Source organism: Planococcus citri, chromosome 1, assembly GCF_950023065.1.
Source record: "Planococcus citri chromosome 1, ihPlaCitr1.1, whole genome shotgun sequence".
Lineage (NCBI taxonomy): Eukaryota > Metazoa > Arthropoda > Insecta > Hemiptera > Pseudococcidae > Planococcus > Planococcus citri.
In genome coordinates this window covers 16,172,979-16,189,710 of record NC_088677.1, presented here as the reverse complement: position 1 = coordinate 16,189,710, position 16,732 = coordinate 16,172,979, and the positions used below count along the sequence as shown (strand labels likewise).

The window sequence follows — 16,732 nt, the reverse complement described above, 5'->3', positions numbered from 1 at the left end:
ACGTGATGATAATTTTCATATCTATATTTTATAGAATTATCTATCTGCATTGTTACGTGTCCCAAAATGTGATTATTTTTTTTAATTATCTGTTGGAATTATTTCATCATGAAAATTTGCAGGGTGACTGCAAGGATGACGCCAGTACCAGAGCAAATTTACTCCGTAATTGGGCAAACATGAAAAACTTCTACAGGAAACAACCTATCGATGTGGTGCAAGAGTACCTAGGGACGAAAATAGCGTTTTATTTCGCATGGCTCGGATTTTACACCCGTTTGCTTTTGCCACCAGCTTTCGTCGGCTCATTAGTCATGATTTATGGATTATTAACGTTACCTGACGATGAAGTGAGGTATATTGAGTGAGCTATTTAAGTATAATTACCTAGAAGTAGGTATTTATCGAAAATTCTATTATCAATGTTTTCTTTATGGGTTTTTCTACGTAGTCGAGATACCTGCAATGCTAGTAATATTACGATGTGTCCAACCTGCGATTATAATTGCGATTATTATGAACTTTCGGATAATTGTCTGTATTCGAAAATAGTCCATATATTTGATAACAATCTGAACGTCATATTTGCTCTGTTGATGGCAGTTTGGGGTAAGCTCGAATAATTCTTGGAGTAGTTCGAGTGTAAATGAACCAATCATTAATTTCAATCCTGCCTCTGCGCAGCTTCTACGTTTTTAGAAATGTGGAAAAGATACGACGCCGTGTTGAACTACAGATGGAGTTTGAATCGATTCTCAGAGGAAGAAGAACCTTCTCGACCAGAATTTTTGGCCAAAGTTGTCCAATACGATAGCTACAAAAAGAACATCGTTACTGGTAAAAAAGATCCAGCGGTTCCATTTTGGCGTGTTCGATTTCCGGTGGCACTTTTAAGCTACACAACGACGCTGTTTTTTGTTAGTTCGATATAGAAATCGGTTTAATTTTCCATTTTTAATCCGTATTGTACTAAAACAGGAAGATGATCCAAACTCGTGCATATTTTTACAGATAATGCTCGTAGTAATCGCAGTAATATCGGTGCTCGTGTACAGAATGTGGATAACAACCGCCATATCAAAATCAACCGACGAGATGTCAATTTTGAAAACGTACGGATCTGCTATAATCGTTTTCACCGGACCTGCGTTGAATTTAATCACGATTATGATTTTAGATAAAGTAGGTACGGGCGCTGGGTGCTGTGCTGGTAATACCTAATTATAACGATTGTGGTGTAAATACTCGCGCTGACTCAGCGTAATTTTGGTGTTTGCGTAGGTCTACGCGAGTGTAGCCGCCTACCTGACTGAATTGGAACTTCATAGAACTCGTACCGAACACGAGACGGCGTTGCATATGAAAATCTACATGTTCGAGTTCGTGAATTATTATTCGTCGATTATGTACATAGCCTTTTTCAAAGGTAAATTCACCGGATACCCGGAGCATTATTGGAAGCTGTTTGGATCTCGTCAAGAAGAAGTACGAGTGCTTTGTTTATAAGAGTTTGATCTTCTGGGCAGGGCTGGAGCGTGACGATGTCGTTTTGAGCAATTCTAGAGTTTTCAGCAGATTTTTGAAAGTTGAAATTTTTCTCAAAGTTTTATCCAATGAGGTTGAAAAATTAAAATTTACTTTTTAACCCTTATTTCAATCATCAGCTATACCTAGTTTCAGGTGCAGTTAAAAGTGTAGGTATTTTTCGATTTTTGGAGGATTTTTGACAAAATCAGAAAAAAATTAAAATTTTAGTTTTTCAAAATTGACATTGAGAGCCGAAATTTGATGTATAGCCTATTTTCGGCCACCCTCCCCCTTCCCCTCTGAACTATTGAAACGGGCTCGAAATGTTCTGCGAAATTCTGGAACTTACAAGGGAACCTCTTGAGGTGTCACACTCCGATTTGAACGGGACCGTGATTTTTGGAAAGAGCATAGTCTAAAACCCCCAAAACCAAATTTTCAGCTGCCCAAGTTCATTTTTCGATTTTTGGCGAATTTTTGAAAATTCAAAATTGACTGTTTTTGGCGATTTATGCTTTTTTTTTAAAAAAAAAGTACGTACTTGATCAATAAAAATGGTCAAACCAAGTCCCAAAACTAATATTGATTACCCAAATCCAAATTTCACCATTTCCAGCTATTCTGGAGCCTCCAGCGCGATTTTTCAATTTCTCCAGAATTTTGAATTTGCTCCAGAAGGCGTGAATATGCAGTTGGGCAGCTAAAAATCGAGTTGTATATTATACTCGACCTGTTTAACGAGTTTGTCCACATTTGAGCCGATTTTGAGAGTGACACCTCAAAAGTGGTTTTTGACCAGCTTTTTTCAAAATTAAAAAATCCAAAAAATCAAAAGTTTCCCGTTTGAGTGGAAAATTTCGAAATTTACGCGAATCACTGTATTTTGTCCAAAAGTAACCCCCCAAATCCAAATTTCACAATTTCCAGCCATTCTGGAGCCTCCAGCGCGATTTTCCAATTTCTCCAGAATTTTGAATTTGCTCTAGAAGGCGTGAATTTTCTCCAGAAGGCGTGAATATGAAGTTGGGCAGCTAAAAATCGAGTTGTATATTACACTCGACCTGTTTAACGAGTTTATTCACATTTGAGCCGATTTTGAGAGTGACACCATTCTCAAGAGTGGTTTTTTGAGGTGTCACTCTCGCTCCAAAACGGCTGGAAATGGTAGAATTTGCGATCCAGTGGTTAGTTCTTGAAGAAATACAGCGATTTGCGCAATTTCAAAAAATTCCTCACAAACGGTTATCTTTTGATTTTTTGGATTTTTTAATTTTGAAAAAAGGTGGTCAAAAAACCACTTTTGAGGTGTCACTCCCAAAATCGGCTCAAATGTAGGTAAACACGTTAAACAGGTTGAGTATAATACACAACTCGATTTTTAGCTGCCCAACTGCATATTCACGCCTTCTGGAGCAAATTCAAAATTCTGGAGAAATTGAAAAATCGCGCTGGAGGCTCCAGAATGGCCTGGAAATGGTGAAATTTGGATTTGGGTAATCAATATTAGTTTTAGGACTTATTTTGACCATTTTTATTCATCAAGTACGTATGTACTTTGGTTTTGGGGGTTTTAGACTATGCTCTTTCCCAAAATCGCGGTCCCGTTCAAATCGAAGTGTGACACTTCAAGAAGCTCCCAGTATAAATTTTTAAAAGTTGAAATTGCCACAAATTTCATCCAATGACGTTGGAAAACTTATAATTTTCTTTATTTCCCAATTTGAAAATGTCAAGTCGGTTAGAGATGGTTTTATGCTCTTGGAGGCTTCAGAATGACCTAGAAAACTCATTCAATCGATTTGGTTTGTTGAAATATTATATGTACAATAAATGTTATCTTTACAACTTCAATTCGTAAAATTCTGTCTTAATTTCAACTTTCAAAAACCTCCTGGAGGCTCCAGAACTGCTCAAAATCTTTTAAAACCATTTCTAATCGATTCAGAAATTTCAACTTTCTGTGTCAATTTGTAAAATTTCGAATTTTTCTCATTTCTGAACCAGAATTGATTTTCAAAAATTCTTTAAAAATGAAAACTTAATTTTACACTTGAAATTTGAGTCGAGGAGGGTATTTTTCGAATACGTGTAATTTGAACAATCAAAATAATGAAATTTTCATGAAAAATACTTAGATTGTTAAAATATGTTAAAAATAACTCATCTCAGCATCATCAACTTTGGCAAAAATTGCGACCATTTGACTATTTTCTTCTTAAAAAAACTAATTCCTGAGAATTTTGACTAAAAAACATTACAACTTTTCGAGTTTTCGTCAACTCGCCAAAAATAGACAAAACGGAAATTTTTTAACAATCTTGGCAAAAACTTGATTTTTGTGGTCAATTTTGGCAAGAACAGGACTGTTTGACAATTTTGGAAAAATTTGGAATTTTTTGAAAATTTTACTAAAAATGGACACTTTTTGACAATTGTTCCAGATGAGCACTTTTTGGTTCCCTCCTCCAAAAAATTGTCTTTCTTTGACAACTTTTCCAAAAATTGACACTTTTTGACTTTTTGGCCAAAAAAAGGACTTTAATTTGGCAATTTTGGAACAAAAAGGATTTTTTAAACAGGTTAGACGAACGAAAATCAATTCTTTTTGGATGTTTGGGGTGGCGAGGGAGTGCAAAAAATTATGCACTTACAACTTTCGAGAATTAGCACGACCCCCCCCCCACTCCCCTAAAAAAAACGTCAAAAAAGGCCTCGTTAAAACAATAGTAAATCTGCTTAAAATATCGTGAAAACGTATTGAAAATGAATGACGTGGCAATAGTACGAGTTTTAAAAAACATTTAATTTATTACCAAATTGTTTTTTATATTTTTATTTTTAAAAATAATTTCATGATAATTTTGGAAAATTTGGACTATTTTTTTAAAAATTACATCAGTTTTTGATAATTTTTGATGATTTTAGACATTTTAGTTTTCTCTTGCTATTTTCAACCTTTTTTTTTCGCGATGTTTAGTTTTGGACAAATTTCGATAATTTTTTTCATCATTTTGTTAGTAATTTTGAATGATTTTAATAATGTTTTTTTTTTTCTGCAAATAACGGAAAATTTTGTCAAATTTTCATCATTTGTTAGTAATTTTGAATGATTTTGATTCGAGTTTTTATGTGATTTTTAACCTGTTTTCACGATTTGACTAATTTTGTAGCAGTTTGATTAATATTTGATAATTATCAATGAATTTAATGTTAAACAACACGATTTTTTCATCGTAGTGCAATTACGGCGGTTGTATGTTGGAACTCAGTGTCCAGTTGGCTTTCATCATGATTGGTAAACAAATTTTCGGCGCTATTTACCAACCAATCGCAGCGTAAGGTTCATTTGTAAATATTGCGACGCAGAAATTCCTTCTTATTATCTAATTCTGAGATTCTTTTCTTTTTTAGATTTTTAAAACACATTTACAAAGTCTACGTATCGAAGAAGGAAGCCGCAGATAACCAGTCGTCAGAACGAGAACTTCTTAATTTAACCGGAGATGCTTCGCAGAAGCGTTGGATCGAGGATTATAAATTAGCTGATTGGGAAACAGTTGGACTGTTTCCAGAGTATTTAAAAATAGGCACGTTCTTTTTTTGTCAAATTAACCCCTATTCTTAAAATGTAGATCTATTTACATATATGTAGGTACATTGTTCAAGTTCTTCTTTATTTTAACTTCAACTGCGCATCATTTTTTCTTTACAGTTGTCCAGTTCGGATTTATCACGTTATTTGTGCCAGCTTTTCCAATAGCTCCTTTATTCGCTTTAATCAGCAATATCCTGGAAATAAGATTCGATGCTTTGAAAATCGTAACCTTTTACAGAAAACCTATTCCTTATAGGGTGCCTGGAATCGGAATTTGGTTCAATGTGTTGCAGTTTTTGGGCAGTTTTGCTGTATTAACAAACGTGCGTTGTGGATTTGAATATTTTCGCTGCTAAAAAAATTACGTTCGTCTTAAAAAACGTCATATGTTTTGTTCATTCTTAGGCTATCGTGATCGCATTCTCATCCAGTTTCGTTCCACGATTGGTTTACATGTTGAATAATAATTGGAGCGACGATAATTTCCTAATGAATACGTTATCGCAAATGAACGTGAATGATATGGAGAATGCCTCGAAACCATTCAATTCAACCTACAGCAATGTCACATTGTGCATGTGAGTTTAAAGCAGTTGTGATGATGATGCCTAAATTGAGACAAATGATTTGTTCGTAATAATTGAATTTGCATCGCATCGTAGGTATAAAGATATGAGACAGCCGGCTTCGTCACCCGATAAATACACCCCGACGTCTCTTTATTGGCAAGTTTTCTTGGCGAGATTAATCTTCATTGTATTGTTTCAAGTAGGTGTCGTGTCTTGTGCTATAAGTAGGAGTATGGTGGTGGTCGTATTAGCGTTAATTTTGAACCTTGAAAATATACCTAAACCTACCAACTGTTCTGTTTCAGAATATCACTTACGCTATTAAAAGTTTGATAGATTATTGGGTACCCGACGAGCCCGAAGAAATTTTACAATTAATCAAGAGAGAGAATTACTTGACTACGCAGTTGATTATTCAAAGAGAGACTGAATTGGTCGCGAATTCTAATGGTATTAATGGAAATGGACGAGGTAAATTTTGTGCTCGCTGCTTATTATAAAGCTTCGAGTTTATATTTCGAATTATCTGGGATGTTGAATCAAAAGTACTTGATTGGTACTGTGTTTTCGATGCATTTCACCGAGCTTTACGTTCTACAGTTACTAGGTAGTGATATAGCAACCTGAAGTATACAAGTGTGAATTGTTTTGTCGACCTTAGAAATTGAAGGGGTGAAGTCGTGGGATATTGAATTATGATCATTTCATTGATGATTTTTCAAGGTCAACTTACGTCGTATCAACTCTTCGAATACTGTAGATGATTTCGAATGTTATTAATAGTCATGTTACCTATACAGAAATCTAAAAAGCTTCGCCATAAAAGGTAAAAGGTATTTTCAGTTTTATTTTATTCGATTTCGAAACTGAACCAAAGTGATTTGGAGACGACCTCGCCTCCAATTTTTGAAAACAGCAAATATTCTTTGAAATTAGAAAATTTTTAAACTGTAAAATTTAAGTAATAATGTCGATTGGTCGATTGGTCGATTGCTTTGTAGTGAAAGAGTCTTGAAACGCCTAAAAATTTTCAAAATCTGTATTTCCTTCATTTTTGAACGTTTTGTTTACACGTTGACCTTTTTTTTTTGGCTCTAAAACCGGATGAAAGATTGTTATGTGTCCATTTTAATTTTTTTCTGTTGAAAAAAAAAAATTATATCACGCTTAAATCACTCAGATTGCTCCCTCTTTTTCGTCAACTCCGACGTCACTCACGCCTCAGATCCAAATTTTGAGCTACGAAAGCTGATTTTTCGATTCTTGGTGAATTTTTGATCATGGTGTAAAAAAATACTTTTTTTCAAAAGGAGAAAATCTCGAGATAAAAATTCGAAAATCGATTTGCTCTCAAAAGTTGACTCCACGAATAAATTTTAATTTTTCTCCAGTGATTTCAAATTTTTCTAAACGGTTTTCAATGAACTTCAGCAGTCAAAAATTTAATCCCATAATAAGTTTAACACTCTGAATCAATTAGAGCAGGTGAATCGAAACTTAGCGATAGCGGGTTGAAAAAAGAACTTTTTTCACTTGTTGAAAATTGAAAAAAAAAATTGAAAAAAAATAAAAATCTAAATTGGTAATTTTTGCAAAAAAAATATTCAAACCTTCCTTCATTTTGTTACAAATTAAATAATTATGTAGATCAGTAGGTATTTCGAGTTTTGAAAAAATTACATTTTTAGTCGATATTTTCTTGCTAGATTACTTCAGAAGTGATTGAAATCGATTCGGGAAACGAGGTCACCCAAAATACACCACCAGCAAAAATTTCAACCGTTAAAATTGATTTTTTCGTTTTTTGGTGAATTTTTAAAAATTTAAAGGTCCATTTCTCATGAAAAAAAAATCAAAATTTAATCAAATTTACATAAATGACTGAAATTTGTTTCATACCCTATTTTTGACTTATCGAGTCGATTGGTGATGATTTCAAACCGTTCTGGAGCCTCCTGTGGATTTTTGGATTTTCTGGTTTTCGAAAAAAAAATTGTAAGTGGGGTAAATTTGAAATTAAAAGCTCGTATAATCTCGGATTTGCCATCTTTGTGACCTTTTCGATCGACACAAGAACATAATTTCAGTATTTTTTTTGTGTCTGTTCAAATCCAAAATTTTCTTCAGCGAGTATTTTTGAAAAAAAAAATGAAAATTCCTCGTGAAAGAAAAAATTTAAAAATGGCTGAAATTCGGTTAATACACTATTTTCGATGTATCGAGTCGATCATTGATAATTTCGAACCGTCCCGGAGCCTCCTGCGAATTTTGGATTTTCTAGTTTTTGAAAAAAAGAAAAAAAGTTGTAAGTAGGGTAAAATTGAAACCAAATTCCAGCCTTTTATGTCGATTTGATCAAATTTTGATTTTTCTCATAAGATATGAAAAAAATTTGAATTTTTAAAAATACACTAAAAATCGAAAAATGAATTTTAGCACCGGAAATTTTTGCTGGTGATGTATTTTCAAGTCTTCTTTTGATTCTCCTTTATCGGTTCATTAATTTCTGTGTCGATATATTTCATTCATCAGATGTTGGGATCCCATTGCAAACATTATTTCGGTTTAAAAAAAATTAAAAAATGGTCTTCGATGAATTTTTCCTACTTTCAAATAATAACCTCAAGCTTTTGCCATAATAATTATTAAAAAATGAATTCTGACTACGAATGCTGAACTTGTAGCTTTTTCTTTTGAATTAGGTACTTACTGATTTTGAATAATTATTTTATTATTTCGTATATTTAAAACCCCGAAAACGGATCTTCTTCAAGTTTGACCAGTCTCGAGGTATGAGCCGACAAAGTTTTTGCGTTCCAACACCTTGCACAAAATTTTTCAAACCATACAGATCGGGCAAAAATTTATCGACCGTCAAAATTTCAAGTGCTAAAATGCGTTTTTCGATTTTTGGTGAATTTTTGAAAATCAAATTTTGGCCAAAAATGAGGGAAAAAATCAAAATTTTACCAAATTGACATAGAAAGCTGAAATTTGGGATATACCCTATTTTCGACATGCCAAATCGATTGGAAACTGTTTCAACCCGTTTTGAGAAGTTCTGGAGCCTCCAGCAGATTTTTAGAACTCGAAATTTCCACAAAATTTCGTCAAATAGAGTTGGATAACCGAAATTTACTCTGCAAACTAATTTCAATACGCCACGAAGTCAACTGCAAGGAAATTTCAAGTCGTTTTGGAGCCTCCAGCGATTTTTTGAAAATTACTGGAGCCTCCAGCAGATTTTTAAAACTTGAAATTTCCTCAAAATTTCATCAAACGAATATAGAAAGTCGAAATTTATTCTGCAACAGTTTACCTGTCAAAATAAATTTCAAGTGTCAAAGTGCCTTTTTCGATTTTCGGTGAATTTTTGAAAATCAAATTTTGGCCAAAAAATGAGGGATAAAAATCAAAATTTTACCAAATTGACCAAGAAAGCTGAAATTTGAGATATACCCTATTTTCGACATGCCAAGTCGATTGGAAACTGTTTCAACCCGTTTTGAGAAGTTCTGGAGCCTCCAGCAGATTTTTGAAACTCGAAATTTCTACAAAATTTCATCAAAATGGAGTTGGAAAGCTGGAATTTATTCTGAAAACTAATTTCAATGCGCTACGAAGTACTGCAGGTAAATTTTAAGTCGTTTTGGAGCCTCCAGCAGATTTTTTTAAACTTAAATTTTGATAAAATTTCATCAAAAATGGAGATGAAAAGCTGAAATTTACTCTACACTCCAATTTTAACACCATCTGAAGACGACTTCACGTGGGTTCAAATCTTTTTGGAGCCTCCAGCGACTTTTTGAAAATTACTGGAGCCTCTAGTAGATTTTTGAAACTTGAAATTCCCGCAACATTTTACCAAATGGAGTTGGCAAGCTGAAATTTACTTCCCAAACTAATTTCAATGCGATATGAAGTCGACTACATGGTGGTTTCAAATGGTTTTGAAGCTTCCAGCTACTTTTTGGAAATTTCAATTTTCCAAAAAACGTCATACGACCTTTCAAAAAGTCGCTGGAAGCTCCAAAACGACTCGAAATCCACCAGCAGTCGACTTCGTAGCGTATTGAAATTAGTTTGTAGAATAAATTTCGACTTTCTATCTCCGTTTGAAGTTTCAAAAATCTGCTAGAGGTTCCAGTAATTTTCAAAAAATCGCTGGAGGCTCCAAAACGACTTGAAATCTCCCTGCAATTGACTTCGTAGCGTATTGAAATTAGTTTGCAGAGTAAATTTCGGTTATCCAACTCCATTTGATGAAATTTTGTGGAAGTTTCGAGTTTAAAAAATCTACTGGAGGCTCCAGAACATCTCAAAACGGTTTGAAACAGTTTCCAATCGATTTGACATGTCGAAAATAGGGTATATCCCAAATTTTAGCTTTCTTGGTCAATTTGGTAAAATTTTGATTTTTTCCCTCATTTTTAACCTAAATTTGATTTTCAAAAATTCACCAAAAATCGAAAAAAGCACTTGAGCACTTGAAATTTTGACAGGTGATAAATTTTTGACTGATCTTTCGATCTACCTTTGTACCCTACGGTTTAAAAAATTTCTTGCAAGTGCTATGTTGGAACGCAACATCTGGAAATAGCTTTGCTCGTAGTACATATTTCTGAAATTATGAACCATTATTCGAATCGTCGGATTATTTCGCTGTATTTTATTCTATTTTCGAACATTTTACTTCGAGTTAGTAGTTTAATTTTTTTATTTTGTTTTCAGGTAGTGTAAGTTCTGTCGAAAATTCACCCCACTTTTCGCGAGTCAGCACGTTAAGAAAATCATTCGAAGAAGGAATTGATAAAATGGTGAGTTCAAAGAACACATAACCAGAGACGATGGAGAAAATTTCCGCCCAACTGTTGTACCATCGATGTAAATTTATTTTTTATTTTTTTATATTCCTATCGTTACCATTTTTAGAAACCTTGTTTTGTTTTCCATTTTATCTACTATACCTACTATACCTTCGTTTTGATTCGAGAGCTGGATGAATCATACACATAGGAGTAGGCAGTATACCTAACCGAAAAAAAAACCCCTATCATTTGTAAAAATCATGTCATGACTGGCCTCGATTAAGGGTTGAAGACCTTCCGTATGCTCGAGCCTGCTGCACAGTCGAACACGGAAAACTCACGTACACGTATCGATTATTTTTTTTTAAAATAGAGGAAATTATATTTTAGGCAATTCGGAGTAGGTGAATTGAACGCTCGTTTCCAAGAAAAGAAAACTCCCTATATTACCTTATTATTTTTCATGTTGCGCTTGTGATATGATGGTCGCTGGTCGCTTTCGGTTCGGGTTTCCGGAAGCTCGATCGCACCATCGCATCGGCTTGGAAACCAATTCGATAAATGCATTCAACGATGACATAGGTGTTGGCTTGGCGGCTTCGACTTCCAATCGTCTGACGCCCCTTTCTTTCGTTGGTACTACCTTTTACGTAGGTAGTATCGTGCTGTTTATTATTCTAATAATATTAGCGTATTGTCTTCTTATATGTATTACGTCATGTTGGCCATGAATTTAATGACGTTTTTCCTGAAAATTCAGTTTCCTTTGGATGTTTTAAAAAGCGGTATGCCGTACGAATAAATTAATAAACTCGTACGTGATCGTCGCTATATTGCGGTTGAATTAATGCTTCGTCCACAATAATTTGTCAATTTAGTTATTGTCTATATAGTAACTATAGAAGTACAGCTACTTATACTTACTGTGGGTGTATCGAGTTTTTTTTTTCAGGCATTGAAACCGTACATGAAACTCTTCTGCTCTATAATGTCGTGTGTTCGTTACTCGTCGAGCCTTTAGTTTATGTAATTTTACTCGTTTTTTTGTGCCATACGCCGAAAAAGAATCCCCATTAGAGGTAGAACATTAGCATGATTCGAACGAGTGACATGCAATACGTACCTCCACCTTGCTGCCACCTCATGCAGTTTATCTCTATTCCGCACCCTTAATTTATATTAACAGACGTATGTACGCACGGTAACCAAGGCGCCGTTAGTAATAAATTTCGAACAGGTTTTGATTTTTCGCATTCATATCCAAATATAGCACGTCTACGAAGCGAAGAAAATCGATAGAAAAAAAAATACATACCTATACTGTACACATAACACGATGAATGTGGTGACTGGTGAATGTGGGTTGCACGTTGTGGTTGTACCACCATCGGCGGCGGCCATCGTTCTAGTGTTCGAGCTTACTAAAATCTAGTGGGATGCTAGTTGAAAGTACGAGTAGTTTAACCATAAATGGACTCGATAAAAGAGGACAATTTAATTTTATCTCGAGTCTCGAGATGTTTCCTATATGAATGTGTTATCGTCGTATACGTATGTTAGGTATTAAGAAACACTCGTTTAACCTTTTTAAGTAAAGAGACGTTCTCGCGCTCGCTGTTTTCTACACAATTATTATCTTACTACCGCACCATGAAAAATTGATGGAAAAAAATAGCATCAATTAAAAGTTTATTAAGCGCGGCGAAATATTAACCGGGGGTTGGGCCGAGAACTGAGAAGTGTTCGTCGAGAGTAGGAAAGAAATATTAGCGAAGAGGTACCTACTCGTAATTGAAGAAGTGTAGCACATATGGCTGGTCTTCCGTGTAAATCAGAACGTCTAAGCGCGATGAGTTATGCTCGTATGATTTTTTTTTTTTTTTTGCCATATGTGGTGTAAATTATAATTATTTCTACGTAGGTGGCTGCATGGGATAGTCGAGGATGCGAATGTGAGGGTTTTTCGATATGGGTTCAATGTATTTTGGATTTGAGTGAGATTTTATGCAGCTGCGATGGCGTTTAATAAGTTCTTAGTACTTTGGATTGACCTTCCTGTCTCTGAAATTTCATTTCTTATAGCGAAAGGTTAAATTTTGGATACTTGTCTAGTCTCTAGTCGTTTTCTATACCCTGATGAAGGCAGTCGGTGAGAGGGAATAGCTGTTTGAATGTCTCAATAATGAAATTATGTTTTTCCTTCAAAACTATAATATTTTAGTTGAAATTTTATCTTCTATTTTAACCGCAGTAAAAATTGATTTTCTAAGTATGAGTCACAACAAAGCATCGTACGAAAAAAAAATCAATATAAATGAAATTATGGAGCGTTAAATTTCGTTAACGAAAAGTGGAGTCGAATTGCATTCCCCTATTGGAAGCTCAGTTTTCGAGATACTTTTTCTTCGTTGGAAAATTCAGCTTTTATAGTTGTAAAGATTTCGAAAATTGACAATAGAAAGGAAAGGAGCTTGAAAAAACGTATCAATGGCCAAATTTCAAGTGCTGAAGTGTCATTATCAATTTTTGATAAATTTTTTAAAATAGAATTTAAGCTGAAAATGATAAAAATTGGCTTAGGAAGCTAGAATTTGGTGTGTATCATATTTTTGACCATCTAAATCGATTGAAAACGATGTCGACCGATTTTGAGCAGTTCTGGAGCCTCCAGTAAATTTTAAAAGGTTGAAATTTCCACAAAATTTTACCAAATGAAGTTAAAAGTGTGAAATTCGGTGTATAAGTATCCTATTTTTGACATTCTGAGTTGATTTAATGTAGTTTCAAGCCGTTCTGGATGAGCCTCCAGCGGTATTTTGGAAATTCCAGATTTTCAAAAAGTGCCATTAAATCCGCCCAATTCATTTTTATTAGCTCGTATAAATGTGATTGATGATTGGTTGTGACCCACTCGATCGATTACATGCCATTTTCCATTTTTCCAAAATCATTTTCTGGAACCAGATATTTCTCCAGAATTCCAGAAATTCCTCAATTGAAAATTTGAAAAATTCACTGTGCACAGTGAATTTTTATACCTATTCCGTTCGGAGAAAAAAGCTGAAATTCAGTTCGTGACATACGAGTTGACTGGTAACGATTTTAGGTCGTTTTGGAACTTCCAGCAATTTTTTGGAAATTCCAGTTTTCCAAAAAAAATGTCATAAAATCGGTCAGAATGAATTTTTATAGCACCTATAAACGTATCCAGTGCATGTAGGTGGCCCACTTGACCAATTGGATCACAATTTTCAATTGTAAAATCGCTGGAAAAGAATAGTTTTGAACTGACAGAAACTGATTTCGGAAAACTGGTGTTTAATGGGTCAAGATGGGTCATTAACAAAATACCAATCGCGTTTATATGTACTCTATAAAGTGTTGCTCTGAACAGCTGTTCTTATGGCACTTTTTGAAATTCTGGAATTTTCCAGATTTGACTGGAGGCTCCATGATGGCTTGAAGCCACATCCAGTCGACTGACCATGTTGAAATTGGGATATAAAGTACGTAAATTTTAGCTTTGCAACTTCAATGGGTGAATTTTGTAAAAATTTCAACTTTTAAAAACCTGCTGGAGGCTCCAGAACTGCTCAAAACAGTTTGAAAACCGTTTCCAGACGATTCAACGAGTCGATAATAGGGTACTTTCTGACTAAATTTTAGGGACAATTTTTATGGAACTTTTTGAAATTCTGGAATTTTCCAGATTTGACTGGAGTAGAGATGTGCACTTTTCAGAAAAGTAATTTTGGTGAAATGAAAAGTGAAAAGTTCATTGAAAAGTGTGAAAAGTTGTGAAAAGTGTGAAAAGTAAATTGTGTAAGTCTCATTTTAAAGCTCGCCGTATGAGCTTCAAATTGATGTATTTTTTGCCTATCTAAAACACACAAAAAACAAAATCATTTTTTTCACCTACTTAACCGAATAGTGGTAGTTTTGAGCCTTCCTAAGGCTCTAACGTTTTTGGGTTTTTCAGTTTTGAAAAAAATGCTGTGAAAAATATCAAAAATGGGTGCTGAATTGCGAAGGTGGTGGAGTGGAGAGAGTGGAACTTGATATTTGACTTCATTAATGAGGTCAGTGATCTCTGATGAGTAAATTGATTGGTCACTCGCTTTTTTTTTTAGTAAAAACTGAAAAGTGAAATGAAAAGTAGGAACATTTCGTTTCAACTTTTCATTGAAAGAAAAGTACTTTTCACTTTTCACACTGCACATCTCTAGACTGGAGGCTCCAGAATAGCTTGAAACTTCATCCAGTCGACTCACCATAATGAAATTGGGATATAAAGTACTTAAATTTTAGCGTTGCAACTTCAATGGGTGAATTTTGTGAAATTTCAACCTTTTAAAAATCTGCTGGAGGCTCCAGAACTGCTCAAAACCGGTTGAAACCGTTTCCAATCGATTCAACGAGTCGATAGTAGGGTACTTACTGACTAAATTTTAGGGACAATTTTTATGGAACTTTTTGAAATTCTGGAATTTTCCAGATTTGACTGGAGGCTCCAGACTAGCTTGAAGCTTCATCCAGCCGACTCAGCATGTTGAAATTGGGATATGAAACACGTACATTTTAGCGTTGCAACTTCAGTGAGGGAATTTTGTGAAAATTTAAACTTTTAAAAACCTGCTGGAGGCTCCAGAACTGCTTAAAACCGTTTGGAACCGTTTCCAGTCAATTCAACGAGTCGATAATAGGGTACTTACTGACTAAATTTTGGGGACAATTTTTATGAAACTTTTTGAAATTCTGGAATCTTCCATATTTGACTGGAGGCTCCATGATGGCTTAAAGCCTTGTCCAGTCGACTCACCATGTTGAAATTGGGATATAAAGTACGTAAATTTTAGCGTTGCAACTTCAATGGGCGAATTTTGAGTGAATTTTGTGAAAAATTCAACTTTTAAAAATCTGCTGGAGGCTCCAGAACTTCTCAAAACCGTTTGAAACCGTTTCCAGTCGATTCAACGAGTCGATTATGGGGGACTTACTGACTAAATTTCAGCTTTTTAGATCAATCGAGTAAAATTTTCATTTTTTTCAAATTTTTGGTTGAAATTCTTGTTTAGAAATTCAGCAGGAAATCGACAAATGCAATTTGGCATCTAAAATTTTGGTCAGCGATGTATGTTTGATTGTTTGTATGTTCTTTCAATTTAGCTCGTACCTACTGCTAAACATTGTTTTGCTAGTTGAGGTCTCCCTCGTGAGTTTTTTTTTCTTAGAATTTTTTGCTTACTACAGAAATTGATTTTTCTTTGTAGAAAATTGATTTTTCATGATAAAAATGGGACTTTTTAGCGAAATAGACGGACAGGTCAGTCATTTTGAGTAGTCAAATAAGGTCATTAAATGGTGGTTTGAATTATTTTAAAATGTCTGGATTTCATTTTTTTATTTTTTAATATTAGAAGTAAGTAGGTATCTTAAAAATTTCGTACTTAAATTATCAAAATAATTGAAAAAAAAACTTTTAAAACATTTGAAAAATCCGTCGAAAAATCCTAGAAATATTTCAAATGACACTTGGAGCAACGTTTCGATATTTTATTCAATTTTGATCTAGTTGTGATTTTTTGAATAATTTTTCTGCTCAATTCAACACTTTTTTTCACGATTTTGGATTTGAAACAATTTTTTCATTTTAATAACATTTCATCGAGGTCTCGTAATTTTATATTTTTGACCAATTTCTACGCTTACGAGTAATTTTTACCCAATCTGAATAATGTTTACGTTACCTATTGTTGTTTTTTTGTTTGTTTGTTAAATTCTATCATATTTTTTGTAGTGTTGTTTTTTTTTTACATTTTAAGCAATTTTTATTATTACTGATTTAAACTAAGATCATGATCAACTGCATGATATCAACATTTAATTCAATTTAGAATGATTTGAATTCTTCCCTCGTATTTTTATCAATTATTTTTGTTATATCTTAGTAGGTACATAATATGGCTGTATCTTTCATATTTTAATGAAATTTTCAACTTTTTAGTCATCTTTTTGTATTAGTAAAATGTTACATGGTTTCGCCATTTTTATAATTTTTACGATATTTTTTATGAATTCGTACTTAATGGTTTATTTGTTTGAAGTTTTTAACGAATTTTTTTACACGATTATTTTATAAATAGGTAACTAATTTTTATTTCTTATGATATTTTTTTTTTATTACTTTATACGATCTCAAACTTTCTTAAAATTATTACATGTTTGATTACCTA

At 33.9% G+C, this 16,732-nt stretch overlaps 1 protein-coding gene across 2 annotated transcripts in view; it reads left to right on the top strand.

Moving 5' to 3' along the window:
* LOC135848610 (anoctamin-2-like) overlaps nucleotides 1-16,732 on the top strand; it is a 24,163-nt gene extending 7,431 nt beyond the window's left edge. For both annotated transcript variants that reach the window (XM_065368558.1, XM_065368550.1), the window contains 12 exons: nucleotides 123-355; nucleotides 452-609; nucleotides 685-917; nucleotides 1,012-1,182; nucleotides 1,282-1,485; nucleotides 4,765-4,862; nucleotides 4,939-5,114; nucleotides 5,240-5,445; nucleotides 5,528-5,700; nucleotides 5,785-5,890; nucleotides 5,997-6,162; nucleotides 10,423-16,732. In XM_065368558.1, coding sequence (XP_065224630.1) covers nucleotides 123-355; nucleotides 452-609; nucleotides 685-917; nucleotides 1,012-1,182; nucleotides 1,282-1,485; nucleotides 4,765-4,862; nucleotides 4,939-5,114; nucleotides 5,240-5,445; nucleotides 5,528-5,700; nucleotides 5,785-5,890; nucleotides 5,997-6,162; nucleotides 10,423-10,529 — 2,031 coding nt within the window. In that variant the 3' untranslated portion in view covers nucleotides 10,530-16,732. The remainder of the gene's footprint in view (nucleotides 1-122; nucleotides 356-451; nucleotides 610-684; nucleotides 918-1,011; nucleotides 1,183-1,281; nucleotides 1,486-4,764; nucleotides 4,863-4,938; nucleotides 5,115-5,239; nucleotides 5,446-5,527; nucleotides 5,701-5,784; nucleotides 5,891-5,996; nucleotides 6,163-10,422) is intronic.